Genomic DNA, 16227 nt, shown 5'->3' with positions numbered 1-16227 from the left:
TCTCACTGAATTTAGGTGACAGACAAGTGTTGAACACCTGCTACGTGTTATGTGATTAGGGCAGGGATCGGGAGGGAGGAGGGTCAAAGGAGGCATCCCAAAGATAACACCTAAATTGAGTGTTAAAAGAAGAGCTGCAGAAAGAGGGAGATGTGGGAGTGGTGTTCCAGGTGGAGTAGACTGTACAAAGCTTTGCAGGCTTTGCAACGAGGTGCAGGGAACAACAGGCAGGCAAGACTGGCACGATAACTGCAGGAGTCCAGTGTATAATTAAAATGCCCTTGTTAAAAATTATGAACTGGACTTCCTTGATGGTGCAGTAGATAGGAATCCACCTGACACTGCAGGGGACCTGGATTTGATCCCTGGTCTGGGAAGATGCCACATGCCTCGGAGCAACTAACCTGTGTGACAATTACTGGGCCCGTGCTCTAGAGCCCGGGAGCCACGACTACTGAGCTGGTGTGCCTGGAGCCTGTGCTTCGCAACAAGAGGAGCTACCACTTTGAGAAGCCCCTGCACCACTCTCTGAAGCTAGAGAAAGCCTGTGAGCAGCAACAAAGACCCAGTGCAACCAAATAAATATATATATATATATACATATACATATATATATATACTGCATAGGTCTCACACTTATGAAGCCGGCCCTTCAGACAGGCCAGCTTCTGTGCCATGAAATGTTTGAGGCAGGGGTTGGCTGGAGAAGGGACTGTAAAGGCGGAAGGGTGGTATCATATCATATCATCTCAGGAAGGAACTTGGACTTCACCCCTGCAGGGAGAGAGGAACCACAGGAGGGTTTCAAGGCTTTGAGGCTTGAGGCAAAGAGGGACCTGTACAAACTGACTGCAGAGACTGATGGATTCGTGGGAGGTAAGGCTGAAGGCAAGGAGACTGTTAAAAGGTTATTATGCAAGAGTTAGAGCTTGACTTGACACAATGGCATGAGGAGGAAGAGAAGAACTAGATTTCAGAGATGGTTTGGAGGCAAATGGACAGGTTTGGCAGTTGGTTGGCTGTGTGGGTGGAGAGTGGGACAACAGGGTGACGCATAGGTGGTTGAGTGGGAGACCCCCACCTAATTCAGGGATGCGGGATGCAGAGCATCCTGCAGGGGGTGAGGAGGAGGGCATCTCAGCTTTGAACTTATGGGGTTGGTGGCCCAGGGAGACTCCCCTGTGAGAAGTGTGCAGGAGGCACTTGGGTCTGCAGCTCTGGATTTCAGGGGGCTGGAGATACAGCTTTGGAGAGCTAGACTGACTCATCTGCGGTCCAGGTTGTGGCTGAAGCTGAGGGAGAGCATGAGATGGGTCCAGAAGTGCAGAGGAGAGAGGGTGAGAGGAGAGAAGAGAGAGGGTGGGCAAGGGGGCTCACAGGGCTGGATGTGCCATTTTGCACCCTTCCCCTTCCAGGTTGTTAACTCCTCCAGGAGGCTCTGCTTGAGTCTTTCTAAGTGACCCATCTCCCCCACCACCTGTGCCCAGCACATCACTTGGGGCTTAGTAAATTTTTTATTGAACTGTGTGATGTGATAGGGCAGTGAGAAGACCTAGATTCCTGCCCAATGAGATCCTGGGCCATTTTGATAAGCTCTCTGCCAGCCACGGTTTCCTCAACATGGAGATAAAACATCCTGACCATCTCAGGGTATTTCTATTTACAAGCTTAAATAAACAAACCCACTAGATGTATGTAACTCTTTATAGTTTACAACATACTTTCATAGATTTTTTTCTCATTATTTGCAAACTCTGTGTGTGTCTGTGAAACAGTAATCATTATTGTTATAGAAGGGGTTGAAAGTCTTCCATAAAAATGGCTCATAGGGCAGAACTAAGAGCCTCTTCAGGGCTCTCTCATGGGAATTTGGCTCCCATTGTAGAGTCCTGACTCAGGCTATAGGAATGGCTGGAGCTTCCCCATGATTAAACAAACTTACTGGGTTCCAACTATGTGTTCCTGGCTCCCTGGGACATCCCAAGAAGCATGGCCCTGCCCCACCCTCAAGGTGCATCTCTCCTCCTTGAACCAACAGGCAGGGCAGGGCAGGGCAGGATGAGCCTGGAAGGCCCAGCCCTGGTAAGGTGGTAGAGGCAGAGACCACCAGCACTTCACCCCCACCCCCTCGAAGCACCCCAGGTGACTCATGCAGAAAGAAGCGTGTTTGAGAACAGCTCTGCCCGGGTGCTAGCGTCAGGGTGGTGGCCCCAGAGAGCGTAGGGGTGCGGATTTTGTGCAGTATCTTCACTGTTTGTCCTTTTCTGAGGCCATCGAGAGGCTCAGGGCCAATGCGCAGGTAAGCACACAAGTTGTCTGGCCTCTAGGGCATCGAGATCCTTGGGGCTCCCATCCTCTGGATAGTGGCAGGGAGAGGCTGTGAAAGGCTCTGACTGTGAATCTCAGTTCTCTGTTGATTTAGCAGGTGGGGTGCTGTCGGGGGAGGGGTAGCACTTAGGAAGGTGAGGGAGAAGCTAGGAGGCCTGTGGAGGATTTAGACAGGAAAGCACAGGGCCCCGGGGTGCTGTGTATGCGGGCTGCCTTGCCATCCTTTGTTGTTAGCTTGCTTATTAAGTGATAGTCTGTGCCCAATGCCAGTGTAGATCTAAATGTTTTACAAGCCTTATCTAATTTGATCCTTCCAAACAACCTTATAATCTGGGTACTGTTATTAGCCAGGTTTTAAAGGCAAGGGAGCCAAAGCTCAGGTAATTAAGTAACTTGTCCAAGATCATAGAGCTGGTAGTTGGTGAGGCTGGGATCCAAACCCAGGCCTGTCTGGCTCCCCCGCCCGCATTCTTGTTCTCTGTGGGATGTGGCTTCTCCGGCAGCCCTGCCTGCTGCATTCACGCAGCTGGGCCACTGCAGCCGCAGGCTTCTTCCTCCCTCCTCTTCGGCCCGATTCCCACTTTCTCCCCTGATGTTGTGTCAGACAGTCAGCACCCCCACCCTGGCAATTCCTGGCCTTTACCAAAGTTCTTTCTTACCACGCCCCATTCTGGGCAAGAAGGCCATTGCTTATGTTCTTGCAATATCTATAAAAGGAAGGCTTACCCTTGACATTCAAATAACCCATTTATTTTATCTACCATATGTTTATGACTTTATGGTCCATGTCTTATGTGTGTTTGCTCACAGCAACACTGACTGTGCTGTGTGTGTGTGTGTGTGTGTGTGTGTGTGGTGTATCTGCCTGCTGGGCTGAAGGCTCTGAAAACTCAGCATTCTCAGCTGGCCTCTTGCTGGTTGCAGTGTAGTCTCTGGGTTGGTCTTTGCAGTCTGTCTCCCCAGCTAGTCAGTGCGCACCTTGTGGGCAGGGAGTACAGGCCTGTTCATCTCTGGGACCCCAGCCCCTGGTATGACCCGGACACTGAGTGTCAGCTGCTTACTGGATGCTTGTGGAGGACGGAATGAGAGCAGATGCAGCGGGTGCAGGGAGGTATTTAGCAGTGAGTGGGGACCATGATCACTCGGTCTGGGGGGAGGGCTGTGCATGCCCTGGTTCTTTTCTTCACCCCTCCCCCTACAGCTCAGGACTTGGAGTCACTCGGAGCTCGAGGGAGGAATTTCAGGCGAAGATATTAGGGCTGGTTAGCTTCATAAGTTAAGCATAAGCCAGAAGGCCCATGAGGTGCCAGTCAGCTGGGTGGTGCTCTGGGACCCATGATAAACCCTGGCCACCATGCCCTCTCCTTGTTAGTCGTCTAAGGGAAAATAACTCACTGGGGAGTTTCATGAATTGGGTTCAACGTGTCATCTTCTGAGGATTGCCCCTGCGTTCCATGGTTTCTTCATCCCCATCATGGCGGGTGGAGGGAATCTGCTCTTTCACGGGAAGAAAACCAAGCCCATTGCCACACCTCTCACCTCTTTAGCCTCCCTTCTCATTCTGTTCAGTGTTAGTTACCCCCTATTTGTCAAGCACTATTGCCAAGATGGGCCTTCCAGGTGGCTCCGTGGTAAAGAATCCGCCTGGCAAAGCAAGAGAGTCAGGAGACGTGGGTTCAGTCCCTGGATCAGGAAGATCCCCTGGAGTAGGAAATGGCAACCCACTCCAGTATTCTTGCCTGGAAAATTCCATGGATGGAGGACCCTGGAGGGCTACAGTCCATGGGGTCACAAAGAGTCAGATGTGACTGAGCGACTGAATACATTTGCCAATGTGTTGGAGACCTTAACGTGAAGACACGGTCTCAGCCCTCAAAGGAAATGACTGTATGATATGTGAGAGGCCCACCACATTTTAAATCCCATGACAGCACATCCAGAGCCTAACTCTGTGCCCATACATAGTAAGTGCTTAAAAAAATCCATACAGACAAAATAAGAGGGATGCTTAGAGGGTTAAAGAAACAGAAAAGGGCGAGTATCCATCTCAACTGGGGGGTAAAGGCATGAGATGCGGATGGAAACCGTCAGAGCAGATTCCTGGGAGAAGTAATACTTGAGCTGAGTCTGGTAGGATGGGAACGAACTGTGGGAGGAGGGAGAGGATGGAGGAGAGACATGTAAGAGATGGGTGTCATCCTAGGAAGAGGAAGTAAGTAACATGGATAAAGCACATAGGTGAGAGATGGCATGGCTGTTCCACAAGAAGTCTATTGTGGGATATTTATGGGAAGAGAAATCAGGTTGAAGAGACTGGCAAGATGAGACCACAAGGAACACTCAGGTCCCTGACGAAGGGTTGAAATTTTATCCTGTAGATCAGATTTCCCAACCAATAGGCAGCCGATATCTGTCAAGCTATAGAGTTGTGCAAAGAGCCCAAGAATCCATAAAAGCAGTTGTATTATTTTAGTGCTAGAAGGACAACAGTGGGCAGGTGGAGATGTTTTTCTGTATTGAGAAAGGATCTTTTTAGAGAACAGGAAACCCAAATGGCCAATACATGTGTGAAAAGACTCTCAGTCTTACTAGAAACTCAGTGTCTGATTAACTGGGGCTGCTGTAACAACTTATCACCAAACAGGTGCTTTAAAGAGCTTCCCTGGTGGCTCAGATGGTAAAAAACCCACCTGTAATGTAGAAGACCTGGGTTTGATCCCTAGGTTGGGAAGATCCCCTGGAGGCGGGCATGGCAACCCACTCCAATATTCTTGCCTGGAGAATCCCTGTGGACAGAGGAGCCTGGTGGGCAGCCCATGAGGTCCCAAAGAGTCAGACACAACTGAGTGACTAATCACTGTGCTGCACTTAGGGTGCTTTAAAATAATAAATATGGGACTTTCCTGGTATTCCAGGGCTAAGACTCTGGGCTCCCAATGCAGAGGCCCTGGGCTCAGTCTTTGTTCAGGGAACTAAATCCCGCATGCTGCAACTAAAAATACTGCATGATGCAACTAAGACCCAGCACAGCCAAATAAATAAATATTGACAAATAGAATAAGGACTTCCCTGGTGGTCCAGTGTTAAGAAACTGCCTGCCAACGCAGGAGACATGGGTTTGATCCCCTGTTCGGGAAGACTCCACATGCCTTGGAGCAACTAAGCCCGTGCGCCATGACTACTGAGCCCACGCTCTAGAGCCCATGAACTGCAACCACCAAGCCCTCACGCTGCAGCTACTGAAGCCCATGTGCCTAGAGTCCACGCTCCACAAGGGAAGTCACCGCAATGGGAAGCCAGGGCACCGCCTCTGCTCATTGCAACTGGGAAAGCCTGAAAAAGTGGTGAGGACCCAGTGCAGCTAAACATAAACGGATGAAATAAAATAAAATTTTAAATAAATTAGAAATGTATTCTCTCACAGTTCTGGAGGCCAGAAGTCTAACATCAAGGTGTCAGCAAGGCTGGTTCCTTCCACAGGCTCTGAGGAACAGTCTGTTCCTGCCACTCACTCAGCTTCTGGTGGCTACAGACAGTCCTTGCTGTTCCTTGAGTGGCAGCTGCATCACTTCATCCTCTGCTCTTGTCATCGCATGGCGTTCTCCCTTCATGTCTCTCCTCCTGTAAGGACACTAGTCCTTGGATTTAAGGCCCACCCTAATTTAGTATGTTCTCAGCTTAACTAATTACGTCTGCAAGCACCCTATTTCCAAATAAGGTCACACTTCGGGATTCCAGGTGGACCTGAGTTTGGGGGACACTATTCAATCCAGTGCACTAGAGCATGCTAGAGACTATTCGCTCAGTCGTGTCCGACTCTTTGCGACCCCGTGGACTGTAGCCCACCAGGCTCCTCCATCTATGGGATTCTCCAGGCAAGAATACTGGAGTGGGTTGCCATTTCCTTCTCCAGGGGATCTTCTCGACCCAGGGATAGAACCCAGGTCTCCCGCATTGCAGGCAGACGCTTTAACCTCTGAGCCACCAGGGAATCCCAGGGATCGAACCCACATCTTTTACGTCTTCTGCATTGGCAGGCAGGTCCTTTACCACTAGAGCCACCTGGGAAGCCGCAATCCAGTGCTCTAGGGAAAAGTAAATATATAAAACACAAAAATGATTACTTCACTTCCGTCGCATTGGCAAAAATGTTAATGTCTCTGTCCTGGGTTGTGTTCTCCAGAGTAGGTGAAGTTTAAGGGGCAAGATGCTTACTAGGGATCACTTCCTGTGAGAGGAACCAGACAGAAGCAGGATTCGGCAGAGAGAGAAATCCAGCTGTAACGCAGGCCTTGCAGAACTTCCGTCAGTTTAGTGAAGTGAATACGGCCCCTCAGCATGTCCTTCATGGGGCTGAAATGGCTGGACCTTACGTCCCTAGAAGGGCAGGCCCTTGGGAGAGATGCTCTCTGCAGCTGACGTGGACCCTGGAAGAGCTGACAGCTGGAGGCCAGCAGCTGAGGAAGGCAGTAAGTCCTTCTTTGCAGGGTATTCTGGTTGGCACACTCACTACCAGTCTGACAGTACAGAAATGGTCAAAATGAATAGTGTGGTAGGACAAAAAACTCATCTTCCAGTCCCCCGCCCCACCCCCGCCGAGATGTCCACATCAAATCACTGGAACCTGTGGATATGACTTTGTTTGAAAAAAGAGTCTTTGCAGATGTGATTAAGATCATCCTGGATCGTCTGGGTGGACCCTACATACTCTCCCGAGTATTCTTTTTTTTTTTTTTTAATTTATTTTTGTCTGTACTGGGTCTTTGTTGCTGCCCCCAGGCTTTCTCTAGTTTCAGCAATCAGGGCCTACTGATGCACAGGCTTCTCATTGTGGTGACTTCTCTTGTTTTGGAGAACGGGCTCTAGGGTCTGGGCTTCAGTAGGTGTGGCACGTGGACTTAGTTGCTTCATGGGAATCTGGGAATCCAACCAGTGTCCTCTGCAATAGCCAGTGGATTTTTAACCACTGGGCCACCAGGGAAGTCCCTCTCCCAAGTATTCTTATAAAAGAGAGATAGAGATTAGACAACATGAAAGAGGGGAAAGTGACGTGAGGGTGAAGGAGACAGAGAGGGGAGTGATGTGGCCGCAAGCCAGGGAATGCCTACAGGCACCAGAAGCTGGAGGAGGCAAGGAACTGTCCCTGGAGACTCGAGAGTGATCATGACCCTGCTAAGACCTTCGTCTTGGCCAGTGAAAGTGATTTTGGAATTCTGACCTCCAGAACTGTGAGAGAATACATTTCTGTTGCTTAAATCCATCAAAGTCTGTAGTAATGTGTTATAGTAGCCACAAAGAACTAATACAAAGAGTGATAGGAAAATTGCTGGTGGGGATGCAAGTCGGTGAACCCACTCAGAGGCTCTATCTCAGAGTGCAATGAGGATTCAGAGTTCTAAGTATTTGCACAGTCCACATGAACACTGGCTGCTCGTATTCCCACTGCCCACTGAGGTCTCCTTGAAGGAGAGCAATGGCAGCCCCTCCAGTGGCAACCTCAACACTCACCTCAAACCTGCCCTGCCGTCTTCCTGGCTGCACCTGGTATAGCTTCCAGAGACCAGTCTGTGGCCTTGCCCCACTTGCCCTTCAACCAGGCTGGCCACCCCCAAACTCTCATCTCCTGGCCTTCCAGAGGAAGGGGAGTGCTGAGGAGGATGGCAGGCCCTCCCTTCTCCCTGCTTTGGGAAATAAATATCCCTGGAGCCTAGATCTACTCCCTGGGCAGAGGTCAATAAACTAGGAATGATCTTTTGGGCCAGGTTAGATCTGCAACCCAATGGGGCCCCATGCATGTCTAACAGGGCACCAAGGTCCTTGAGACTCCCTTAGGTGTATTTCAACTTGCTTTAGCCAACAAGGACACATTTCGGAAAACTTGCACATTTCATGTTCCTATTTGGAAAATTCTAGAAAACAATACAGCAGCCTTGTGGGGGTGATCTGTTTAAGGGATAGTCATAGTTTATAGCCTTATCTCAAACTCCTCTCCCAACCCTGCTCCTCCCAGAAATAAACCTACCAAAGGTCAGGGGTTGGGCCTAACTTCCCAGGCTGATCCCTCCCAGGATGGGGAGCTGAGGCGGGCCTCTGCTCCTGTACCTGGCCCTGCTGGCCTTCTCTGAAGGGCAGGTCACGTAGGCATCCGCTTAAATCCCACCCACTGGGGTGCCTTCTCCAGAGTGGAGCTGAGAGAACATAATTCTGCCCCCTCTGGATTGCACACATCAGAAAGGCCTGGATTTTGAAGCAGGGTGGTGTGGGGTGAGAGGGGGAAGGGAGTGCGTATTTTCAGCACAAGTCCCTTCCTCCTGTACAGATGGAACAGTGTCCTGACCCTTGGTTACAGTCCCCAAGCTAGTGCTCATCCCATCGTCCTACTATTTCCCCAATACCTCAGTTAACTTTTTAGCCTCTTCAGTATCTTCTGGACTGGACACTGACTCTCAACCAGGCTTTCGGAGAAAGTGACAGATCTAGAAATCTTCCTGGGACAGCTGTGTATACCTCTCACAAGAGTTAGGAGAACCTTACAAAACAATATCCTTCATTCTCATAGATCCCCAAGTGAGCATAGCTGAAACAGCCAGAAGTGAAATAAATGGGTTTTCTCTCACATTTACCTGGGACAAGTGGCTGCATTAAGAATTTCTTAAAGACAATACTTATATTTCTTATTTGTATTTTAAAGTTTGCATTAAGTACTAACTATGTGCCAGGTCTGTATCAGTGACAGACATCTCGGGGCTCAAGGAGCTAACATTTTTTTTTAACTTTTTATTTTATATTGGAGTATAATTGACTAACAGTGTTGTAACAGTTTCTGGTGGACAGCAAAGGAACTCAATCATATATATATATATATATATATACACATACACATGTATCCATTCTCCCCCAAACTTCTCTCCCATCCAGGCTCCCTCATCACCTTGAGCAGAGTTCTCTGTGCTGTACAATAGGTCCTTATTGGTTACCCATTTTAAATAAATATAGTATGTACATGTTGATCCAAACTCCCTAACTATCCTTTCGCCTCATCCTCTTCCTTCTCTAAGTCTGTAGTCTGTTCTGTAAATAAGTTCATTTGTTTCATTTCTTTTTAGATTCTGCATATAAGGGATATCATAGGCTATTTCTCTCAAGGCGCTAACATTCTCTAAGGGAGGCAAATATGTGACTGGATCATTACATTACTATATATGTATATGTGTATGCACACACTTAATCATGGTATATGGCATGTTAAATAGAAGCATGTGAGGAAGCCCAGTAGGAGTAAGACAATTCTCGGGGGAGTAGGGGGCATAATAATTTGGGCCTTAAAGGATGAATAGGAGTTTGTCTTGGTTTACTCAGGGGGTGGGGAGACCATTCCTAATCTCGTCCTCTTAGATAGCTTCCATACCAAGGATGGCAAGCAGAGAAACGCCTTGTGTGCACGTTCAGGGAGAGTTTGGAAGAGACGTGCAGACTAGGAGGGCCAGGCCAAGTGGGTTCCACTCTGGGCCATGGGGAGCCTCTGCAGGACTGTCCACCTGAGGCCCAGGGACACAGGGGCTGTTTAGGATGGAGGCAAAGACGAACTCAAGAGGCCTTGAGAAGCTGAACCATGTAGACTCAGTGCTGAAAGTGTGGGCAGGTTTGAGAGCTGGTTAATTAGAATTTAGAATATAACTTGGAGGGGGTGCCAAGGATGGGGGAATTGTACACTTTTCCTCTACCCAGTGCCCACCCCCACCCCACCCCCACCTCCGGATCTCCTCGGTCCTGGAATGGGCCACACAGTCCATGGCGGAAGGCAGAATTTCAAGGTCTGTGAAGACTGCTTCTAAGCGAGGAAGGAGGGGATGTAGACACGGGAGGTTGCGGTGGGTCTGGAGAACCTGGCCTAAGGAGGAGCTGGTGCCACTCAACCCCCTTCTAGGGAGAACTTGAGGAAAAGCCTTCAGGTCAGGAGGGAACCACAGCCTCCCACCCAGCACCCGCCTGAGGCTTGGGGTGGAAGCAGGCAGCCTGGGAACCGGTCTGCCAACCAGTTTGACCAGGGACTGGTTTCGACTCTTGAGTTCAAAGCAGCTGGGTGCTCCCGTTTCTCCCGCCAGCCGCCGGAGCAGCGGCCCTTAACCCTTTCTGGATTGTGCCTGGGGTAAAGTCTAGGTGGCAGTTCATGCTGGAGAGGGGTCTGGCCTCTTTGGGGCATGGGACAGGTAGGGATGACCTCAGTTATGGCTGGGGTGCAAACAGGCCCCTGAGAGTGGCAGAATGAGGCGAGAGGCTCCCGGGTTCTCCTCACCCCTGACTTCCCTTGGGGTTTCTTCTTCCTGGCCAGGCGGTCCTTGGAGGACCCTGTCTTCTGGGTGGGTGCAGGGGCGCTGGGATTGGATTTCTGGGGTAATGAATATTCATCAGCTGAGCCAGCCTCTGTTTACTTAGCCGGGAGGGGCTGGGTTTCAGGTTCACCTTGACTCCCGGAGCCACAGCGGAGCAGGTACCGTCCTGCACCTGTTTCTCCGCACCTGCTGCACAGCTGCTCCTACCCAGCTCTCCCAGCCTGAGCCTTGCCTGGCGCGGCAGTCCGGAGGCACCCCCACCTCCCCCAGTCTCCCGGGGCGCAGCTCCTGCACTCAGCTCCTTCTCTAGGGAAGCTCTCGCCTCCAGCCTCCCAGCAGTCGGGCTCACAGGTACCGGCAGAGGGTGGGCGGGAGGGGAAACCAAGGCATGGACCTCTGTCTGGGGGCTCAGTTCTGCTTCCAAGGCTGATACGCCCAGCTGGGAAGGGGGACCGGGCATGCCGACTCCCATCTCTAGGTGGGCAGGCAGAGCTCGACTCATCCCACTGGCTTCTTGGAGTCAATCCAGGCCTCCAACAGAGCTCCTTCTGGAAAAGTTTTACTCCAGAGCAGTGATCTGTTAACTCTTGCTGGACAGGAGCTTACCACCTGCTACCCCCTCCCCCGCTGGAGGATGTTTCTGGCTGTCTGGTAGGAATATATATCCCTGTCCTCTCCACGGTACCTGAGTGTCACACAGAGTGGAGAAGTACCACAGGGGCCATGCAGAGATGCAAGGAATAGAGGTTCTGAGTTTTGTCTTACTGCAGGAAGGCGACTCACCCCTTCAACCCCACCCCCACCCCCCCACCCATGCCTCCAGCCTTCCACCTCCACCCCAGTCAATGGTTAACTTGTTCCAGCTCAGAAGGAGCCCAACCCTGTCTGGCAAGGCCCTTAGGGCAGTTCACAGAACCCAGCTGGCATGGTGGGAGCTGTCCTGGGGTGCCCACATGCATGCCAGGGTGCTAACCACCATAGGCAAAGGGTGGTAGGCTCTCCTGAGAGGCCGTGTGGATTCCCGAGCTGTGCAAACAGTGGAGGTGTAACTTGCATCTTCAGGGCTGATTTCTATCATCCGACGGATTGCAAGTCCCCGGGGCAAGGGCCTTGCCCTCGGTGTGCCTGCTCAGGCCCTGCAAAAGCAGGTATATCACCAGCTGCTGAGTCTGTTCAAAATTCCAAGTACATCCCCTCCCCCAGGTCCCTCTAGCCTCCTGTGACTACGCGTGGGCATGCGACTGTTGGCCTCTGGCTTTTTCCAACTTTGGATATCGGGGAAGTTTGACTGTTGTGTCACATTTTTTTCCTAAAACAAATCAGATTTTACACAATCTTGAGGTAGCTCACTATTTAAAAGAATCTTGTAGCCCCCTTGTTTTGAAAAACAAAGAATAGTCCTCTAATGTATCTGTTCTGCACATTCAGATTTCCATAGATTTGCCTTGCTTAAAGGGCTAAACACCTGCTTACTGGTGTGTCATGTCCTCCTGGACAGAAGGGACAGCAAGGCCTAGCAGAGAGTATTTTGGAGAGACCAGAATTCAAGGCCAGGAGCCAAAGGCACCAATACTTTGGTGCCATGGTGAAGGCTCCAGGGCAGGGCCCAAGGGCTACTCTGACCTCTTTCTGTGGTTTTCTGACAAGTGGCTCCCTTTACTCCAAGGAGAGTTAAGACCCATGAATGCCAAGTTCAGAGACCTGTTAAAGTGATATATTTTAAGTGGCACAAGCAGTGGGTACTCTCATGGAGCAAGGCAGTTTGGTGGTTACTGTTGTTTCAGGAGCTGAATCCTCCATTCCCCAAGTTCCTTAGCAGTCCCAGATGGGCCGTGGTGGGGTTGTGGGCTTTGCCCCAGACCAGGTGGTGACTGGGGCACCCATAGGCCAAGCAAGCACCCTGACCCTCCTTCCTGGCCCTCCCCAAGGCTCCTTCCAGAAACCTATTCTGGAACACCAAGTTCTGTGCAAGGCTGTGCTAAGCCCAGGTGGGGCAGGCTGCCAAAGCAAAGCTCTCAGGCTGTCTCCTTGGTGCACTCACCTCTCCAGGGTGCCCTGAAAGTATTTACCTGACCACTTACCCCTCCTTCACTTTCTAAGTGGGAGCTGCACTAGATCTCCTTGGGATTTTCTTGCTTCTTGAGCTCAGCTCGAGGGACAGAGCTGGCAAAGTGGGATCTGCTTCCTGGACAGAGAGGTGGGGAGGAACCCCCTTGCTCTGGGCAAGTGGATGAATATATGCAGGGCCAGGGGACAACCACAGCAAGGAGGCCACGGATGCAGGCACTCAGTTCATTTCAAGCTTAGGTCAGCATCCTGTTTTCATTTCTTTCTTTTTCTTTTTAAATACTTTTTTGGCTGAACCACACAGCATGTAGGATCTTAGTTTGCTGACCAGAAATCAAACCCATGCCCTCTGCATTGGAAGCACGGAGTCTTAACCACTGGACTGCCAGCAAGTCCCTCTTTCATTATTTATGAATTTGACCTGCTCCCCCTCTAAAAAAAACTCCAGACTCATTATGGAAAATCTGGGAATCAAAATAATAAAATAAAAAATTTATATATATATATATATATATATATGTAGAGAGAAAGAGGAGAAAACATCCTATATTCCTACTACCTAAAGAAAACCAATATTAATCATTTGTCATATTTCTTCAGGTCTTTTTAGAAAATGTAGTTAAGACCATCAGTTTTTAAAAGTAGGTGATATATTTGCCTGACCTTGGGCTGGTTGATCATCTAGCTTTCCGATGTGCTGGGGCTATTGCACCCTCCTCCTCAGGACTTGCACAGCTCACACTGATACCAACTCCAGGCTCGCTGTGCTCTCTACGTGACAGGCCAATGAATCAGAGAGATGAGGTGTTGAGGCAAGGAATACAATTTTATTCAGAAAGCCAGCTGACCAAGAAGATGGCAGACTAATGTTTCAAAATAACCATCTTTTCAGGGTCTGAATGCCAGGTTCTTTTATGGATCAGAGATGGCAGGGAGGAGGAAACAAAGTAAAAAGGCCATTAATTTTGCAAATATCTCCTAGAATGGCAAGCCTCAGGCAGGGGGATGTGTTAGTTTCTTCCTTTCTGCCGTCTATGGGTGGACAGGGTTCTGAACAAAGGCACTTTAGTTTAACAGTCAGGCAGAGGGGCAGGATTCTCTGAGACAGGCCGTTATGTAGGAGTATAATAACAAAAGCAATGGAAAGCAAGTCAAGGAAACAGTTTCAACATGGAGCCAGAATTGACTTCTCCCTGCAACAGTACCACGGAGTTCTGAAAATCAGACCACCAACCTCTCCAGGCCCAAAGATGTTTCCATTTCTCATCACTCTGCCTGCTCTTTCATTGATCTTAATATCTCTAGCCTATACTCTCTTTTTCTTGTGTCCAGATAACTTCATCTGCCAAAACTTCCACCAGCTCAGGCAGCAACTTCATGGACTAGTGAAAGGTGAGGCCACTACTGTGTCAGGACACATCATGTTGTCAGTGGAGAAGCTTGGATTTCAGAACCCTGCCCCACCTCTCATGGGATACCCTTATGGAGGGTCCAGCCTGTGATAACCAGACCCCACATGTACCTCTTGGCCCCACCAAACCTCCTTTCAAATGTTCAGGTTTCCGTCGAACTCCTGTCTTTATGGAAGCTGTATGGGCAAAGGGAACCACCCCTCAATAAGTTTTACTTTGCAAAGCATGTCTACCTTGTGGGCAAGGATTAACATTAGGGCTGAACGTTAGGTCTGGAAAGGACAGGTGGACATAAGGTCCAAAGATGTACCTTGCCAGAGGTCATGAGGCTGCAATAGTTCTTGGGACTTCCCACTCCCAGCCTGATGTTTCTCTCTCTTATAAAAACCCCAGCTGCTTCCTCAGCCCCAGTGGTGACCACTGGGAAGTCCAAATTACTCTGAACATCACAAATCCTGTTTAATTTTATAATGAATTCCAAAGAAAATGCATAGGGTATTTCTGTCTGTCTGATACCAGGTGATCACCTGTCTGGTCCTGGCAGCAGTGCCTGGAGGCATAGCGGGAAGAGCTTGGGAAGGTGGCCAAGGCCTAGTTGCTCTATGACCTGGCAAGCTATTCACTCTCCTGCAGCCCCAAGGGGCCTGGAGTGTCAAGCTGTCTGGCAGCGGTGTAGCTGTCCCACTGTCCCGTACGCCTGGCTCAGATGGCTCCCCCATGGATGTTTTCTTGACCGCCTCTTCCCCAGACCCTTGTCTCTCCTCATGTTCATCAAAAGGATTGCATCGCTTACCTGAATCCTGGGTTCACTTGGCCCCACCTTCAATTCTTTCAAACCTGGTTGGGAGACTAGAAAGGGCTGCTCCAAGGCCCCTACCCCTTCTCCCCACTGACCCCTTTCTCTACATCCCCTGCTCCTGCAGGAAGCCCCACCCTCAGGTCTGGGAACGCCATGACCGAAGTTGGTTGGTGGAAGCTGACCTTCCTGAGGAAAAAGAAATCCACTCCAAAAGTGCTGTATGAGATCCCTGACACCTACACCCAGAGTGAGGGTGGTGCGGAGCCCCCGAGGCCTGACAGTGGGAACCCCAACAGCAACTTTAACACCCGCTTGGAGAAGATTGTGGACAAGAACACCAAGGGCAAGCACGTCAAAGTCTCCAACTCAGGCCGCTTCAAGGAGAAGAAAAAGGTCCGAGCCTCATTGGCGGAGAACCCCAACCTCTTTGATGACAGGGAGGGCAAAGGACAGTGAAGGGGGCCGAGGAGGACGCTAGCACCTTCCCGCTCCCTGCCATCAGCTGGGTCTGAGACAGGAGCTTGCCATGCTGGCCTCTTTGGCCACAGCTGAAGCCGTGGGGGGACTTGATGCCTGCTGGCAGGAAATGTCTGGTTTTAGGTTTGTATTTATGTGCTCTGGCTTTCTGGAAGGCCTGAGAGATCCCAGGTCCTCCTGCCCTCCCCTACCACATACAAAGGCACTTCAGTTCAAGGTTGAAAAGTCCCACTTGGGAAGGACAGCCCTCCTGGAAGCACTGGCAGCGCCAGCAGGGAGGTGGGCGTGGAAGGAACAGAGCAGGGGATCCGGACAGACCTCACCCCCTGCCGGGGCACAGGGTCAAGGGTGAGTTTAAATTACTGCTCCCTCTACTTTCTCTACCTGTGATTATTCTCTGGATCAATTCTGAGTGCATTTTCCAGAAGCCACGTGATGGGGGTGGTTTCCTGGAGCTGAGGTGGAGATGATGAACTTGAGTTCACCTCCTAACTCAAGTGAGAAACTTCCTGGAACTTTGTCCCCAGGTGTGAAGGGGGAGGGGACCCTGGCACTCCCTAGGAGGTGCTGCGGAAGGCGGGACCAGGGACCCCACAAGTTCTGCATGCACCCTCAAAGGGAAAGTACACAGCCCCTCGGGTCCAAACTTGGAACGGGGGTGGGAAGTTCTGGCAGGAGCCCTCCTATCCCTACTAGTATTTAAGATGGATCAGCTCCAGAGATGAGTACTGGAGCCTTGAATTTTGTTAAAAAGAAAAAAAATTGTAGGTTTCTTTTTGTAATAAACAATGCTGCAAAAGCAGAGAACCTA

At 50.3% G+C, this 16227-nt stretch overlaps 1 protein-coding gene across 4 annotated transcripts; it reads left to right on the top strand.

The window, feature by feature from the left end:
• The first annotated feature begins 2275 nt into the window (after window positions 1-2275).
• PRR15L (proline rich 15 like) lies at window positions 2276-16227 on the top strand. Of its 4 annotated transcripts, XM_086358019.1 has the most exons (3): window positions 10795-11012; window positions 14061-14120; window positions 15064-16227. In XM_086358019.1, the coding sequence occupies exon 3, from the start codon at window positions 15093-15095 to the stop codon at window positions 15393-15395; it is 303 nt and encodes a 100-aa protein (XP_086214145.1). In that variant the 5' UTR covers window positions 10795-11012; window positions 14061-14120; window positions 15064-15092; the 3' UTR covers window positions 15396-16227. The 4 variants fall into 4 exon arrangements, with proteins under 4 accessions (XP_086214146.1, XP_086214145.1, XP_086214144.1 ...); XM_086358020.1 differs by lacking the exons at window positions 10795-11012; window positions 14061-14120 and adding an exon at window positions 2276-2299; XM_086358018.1 differs by lacking the exon at window positions 14061-14120.

Source organism: Bos grunniens, chromosome 19 (assembly GCF_055505025.1).
Source record: "Bos grunniens cultivar Pamir isolate PY7600 chromosome 19, Bosgru_T2T1.0, whole genome shotgun sequence".
NCBI lineage: Eukaryota > Metazoa > Chordata > Mammalia > Artiodactyla > Bovidae > Bos > Bos grunniens.
This window is presented reverse-complemented; position numbering and strand designations above follow the sequence as displayed.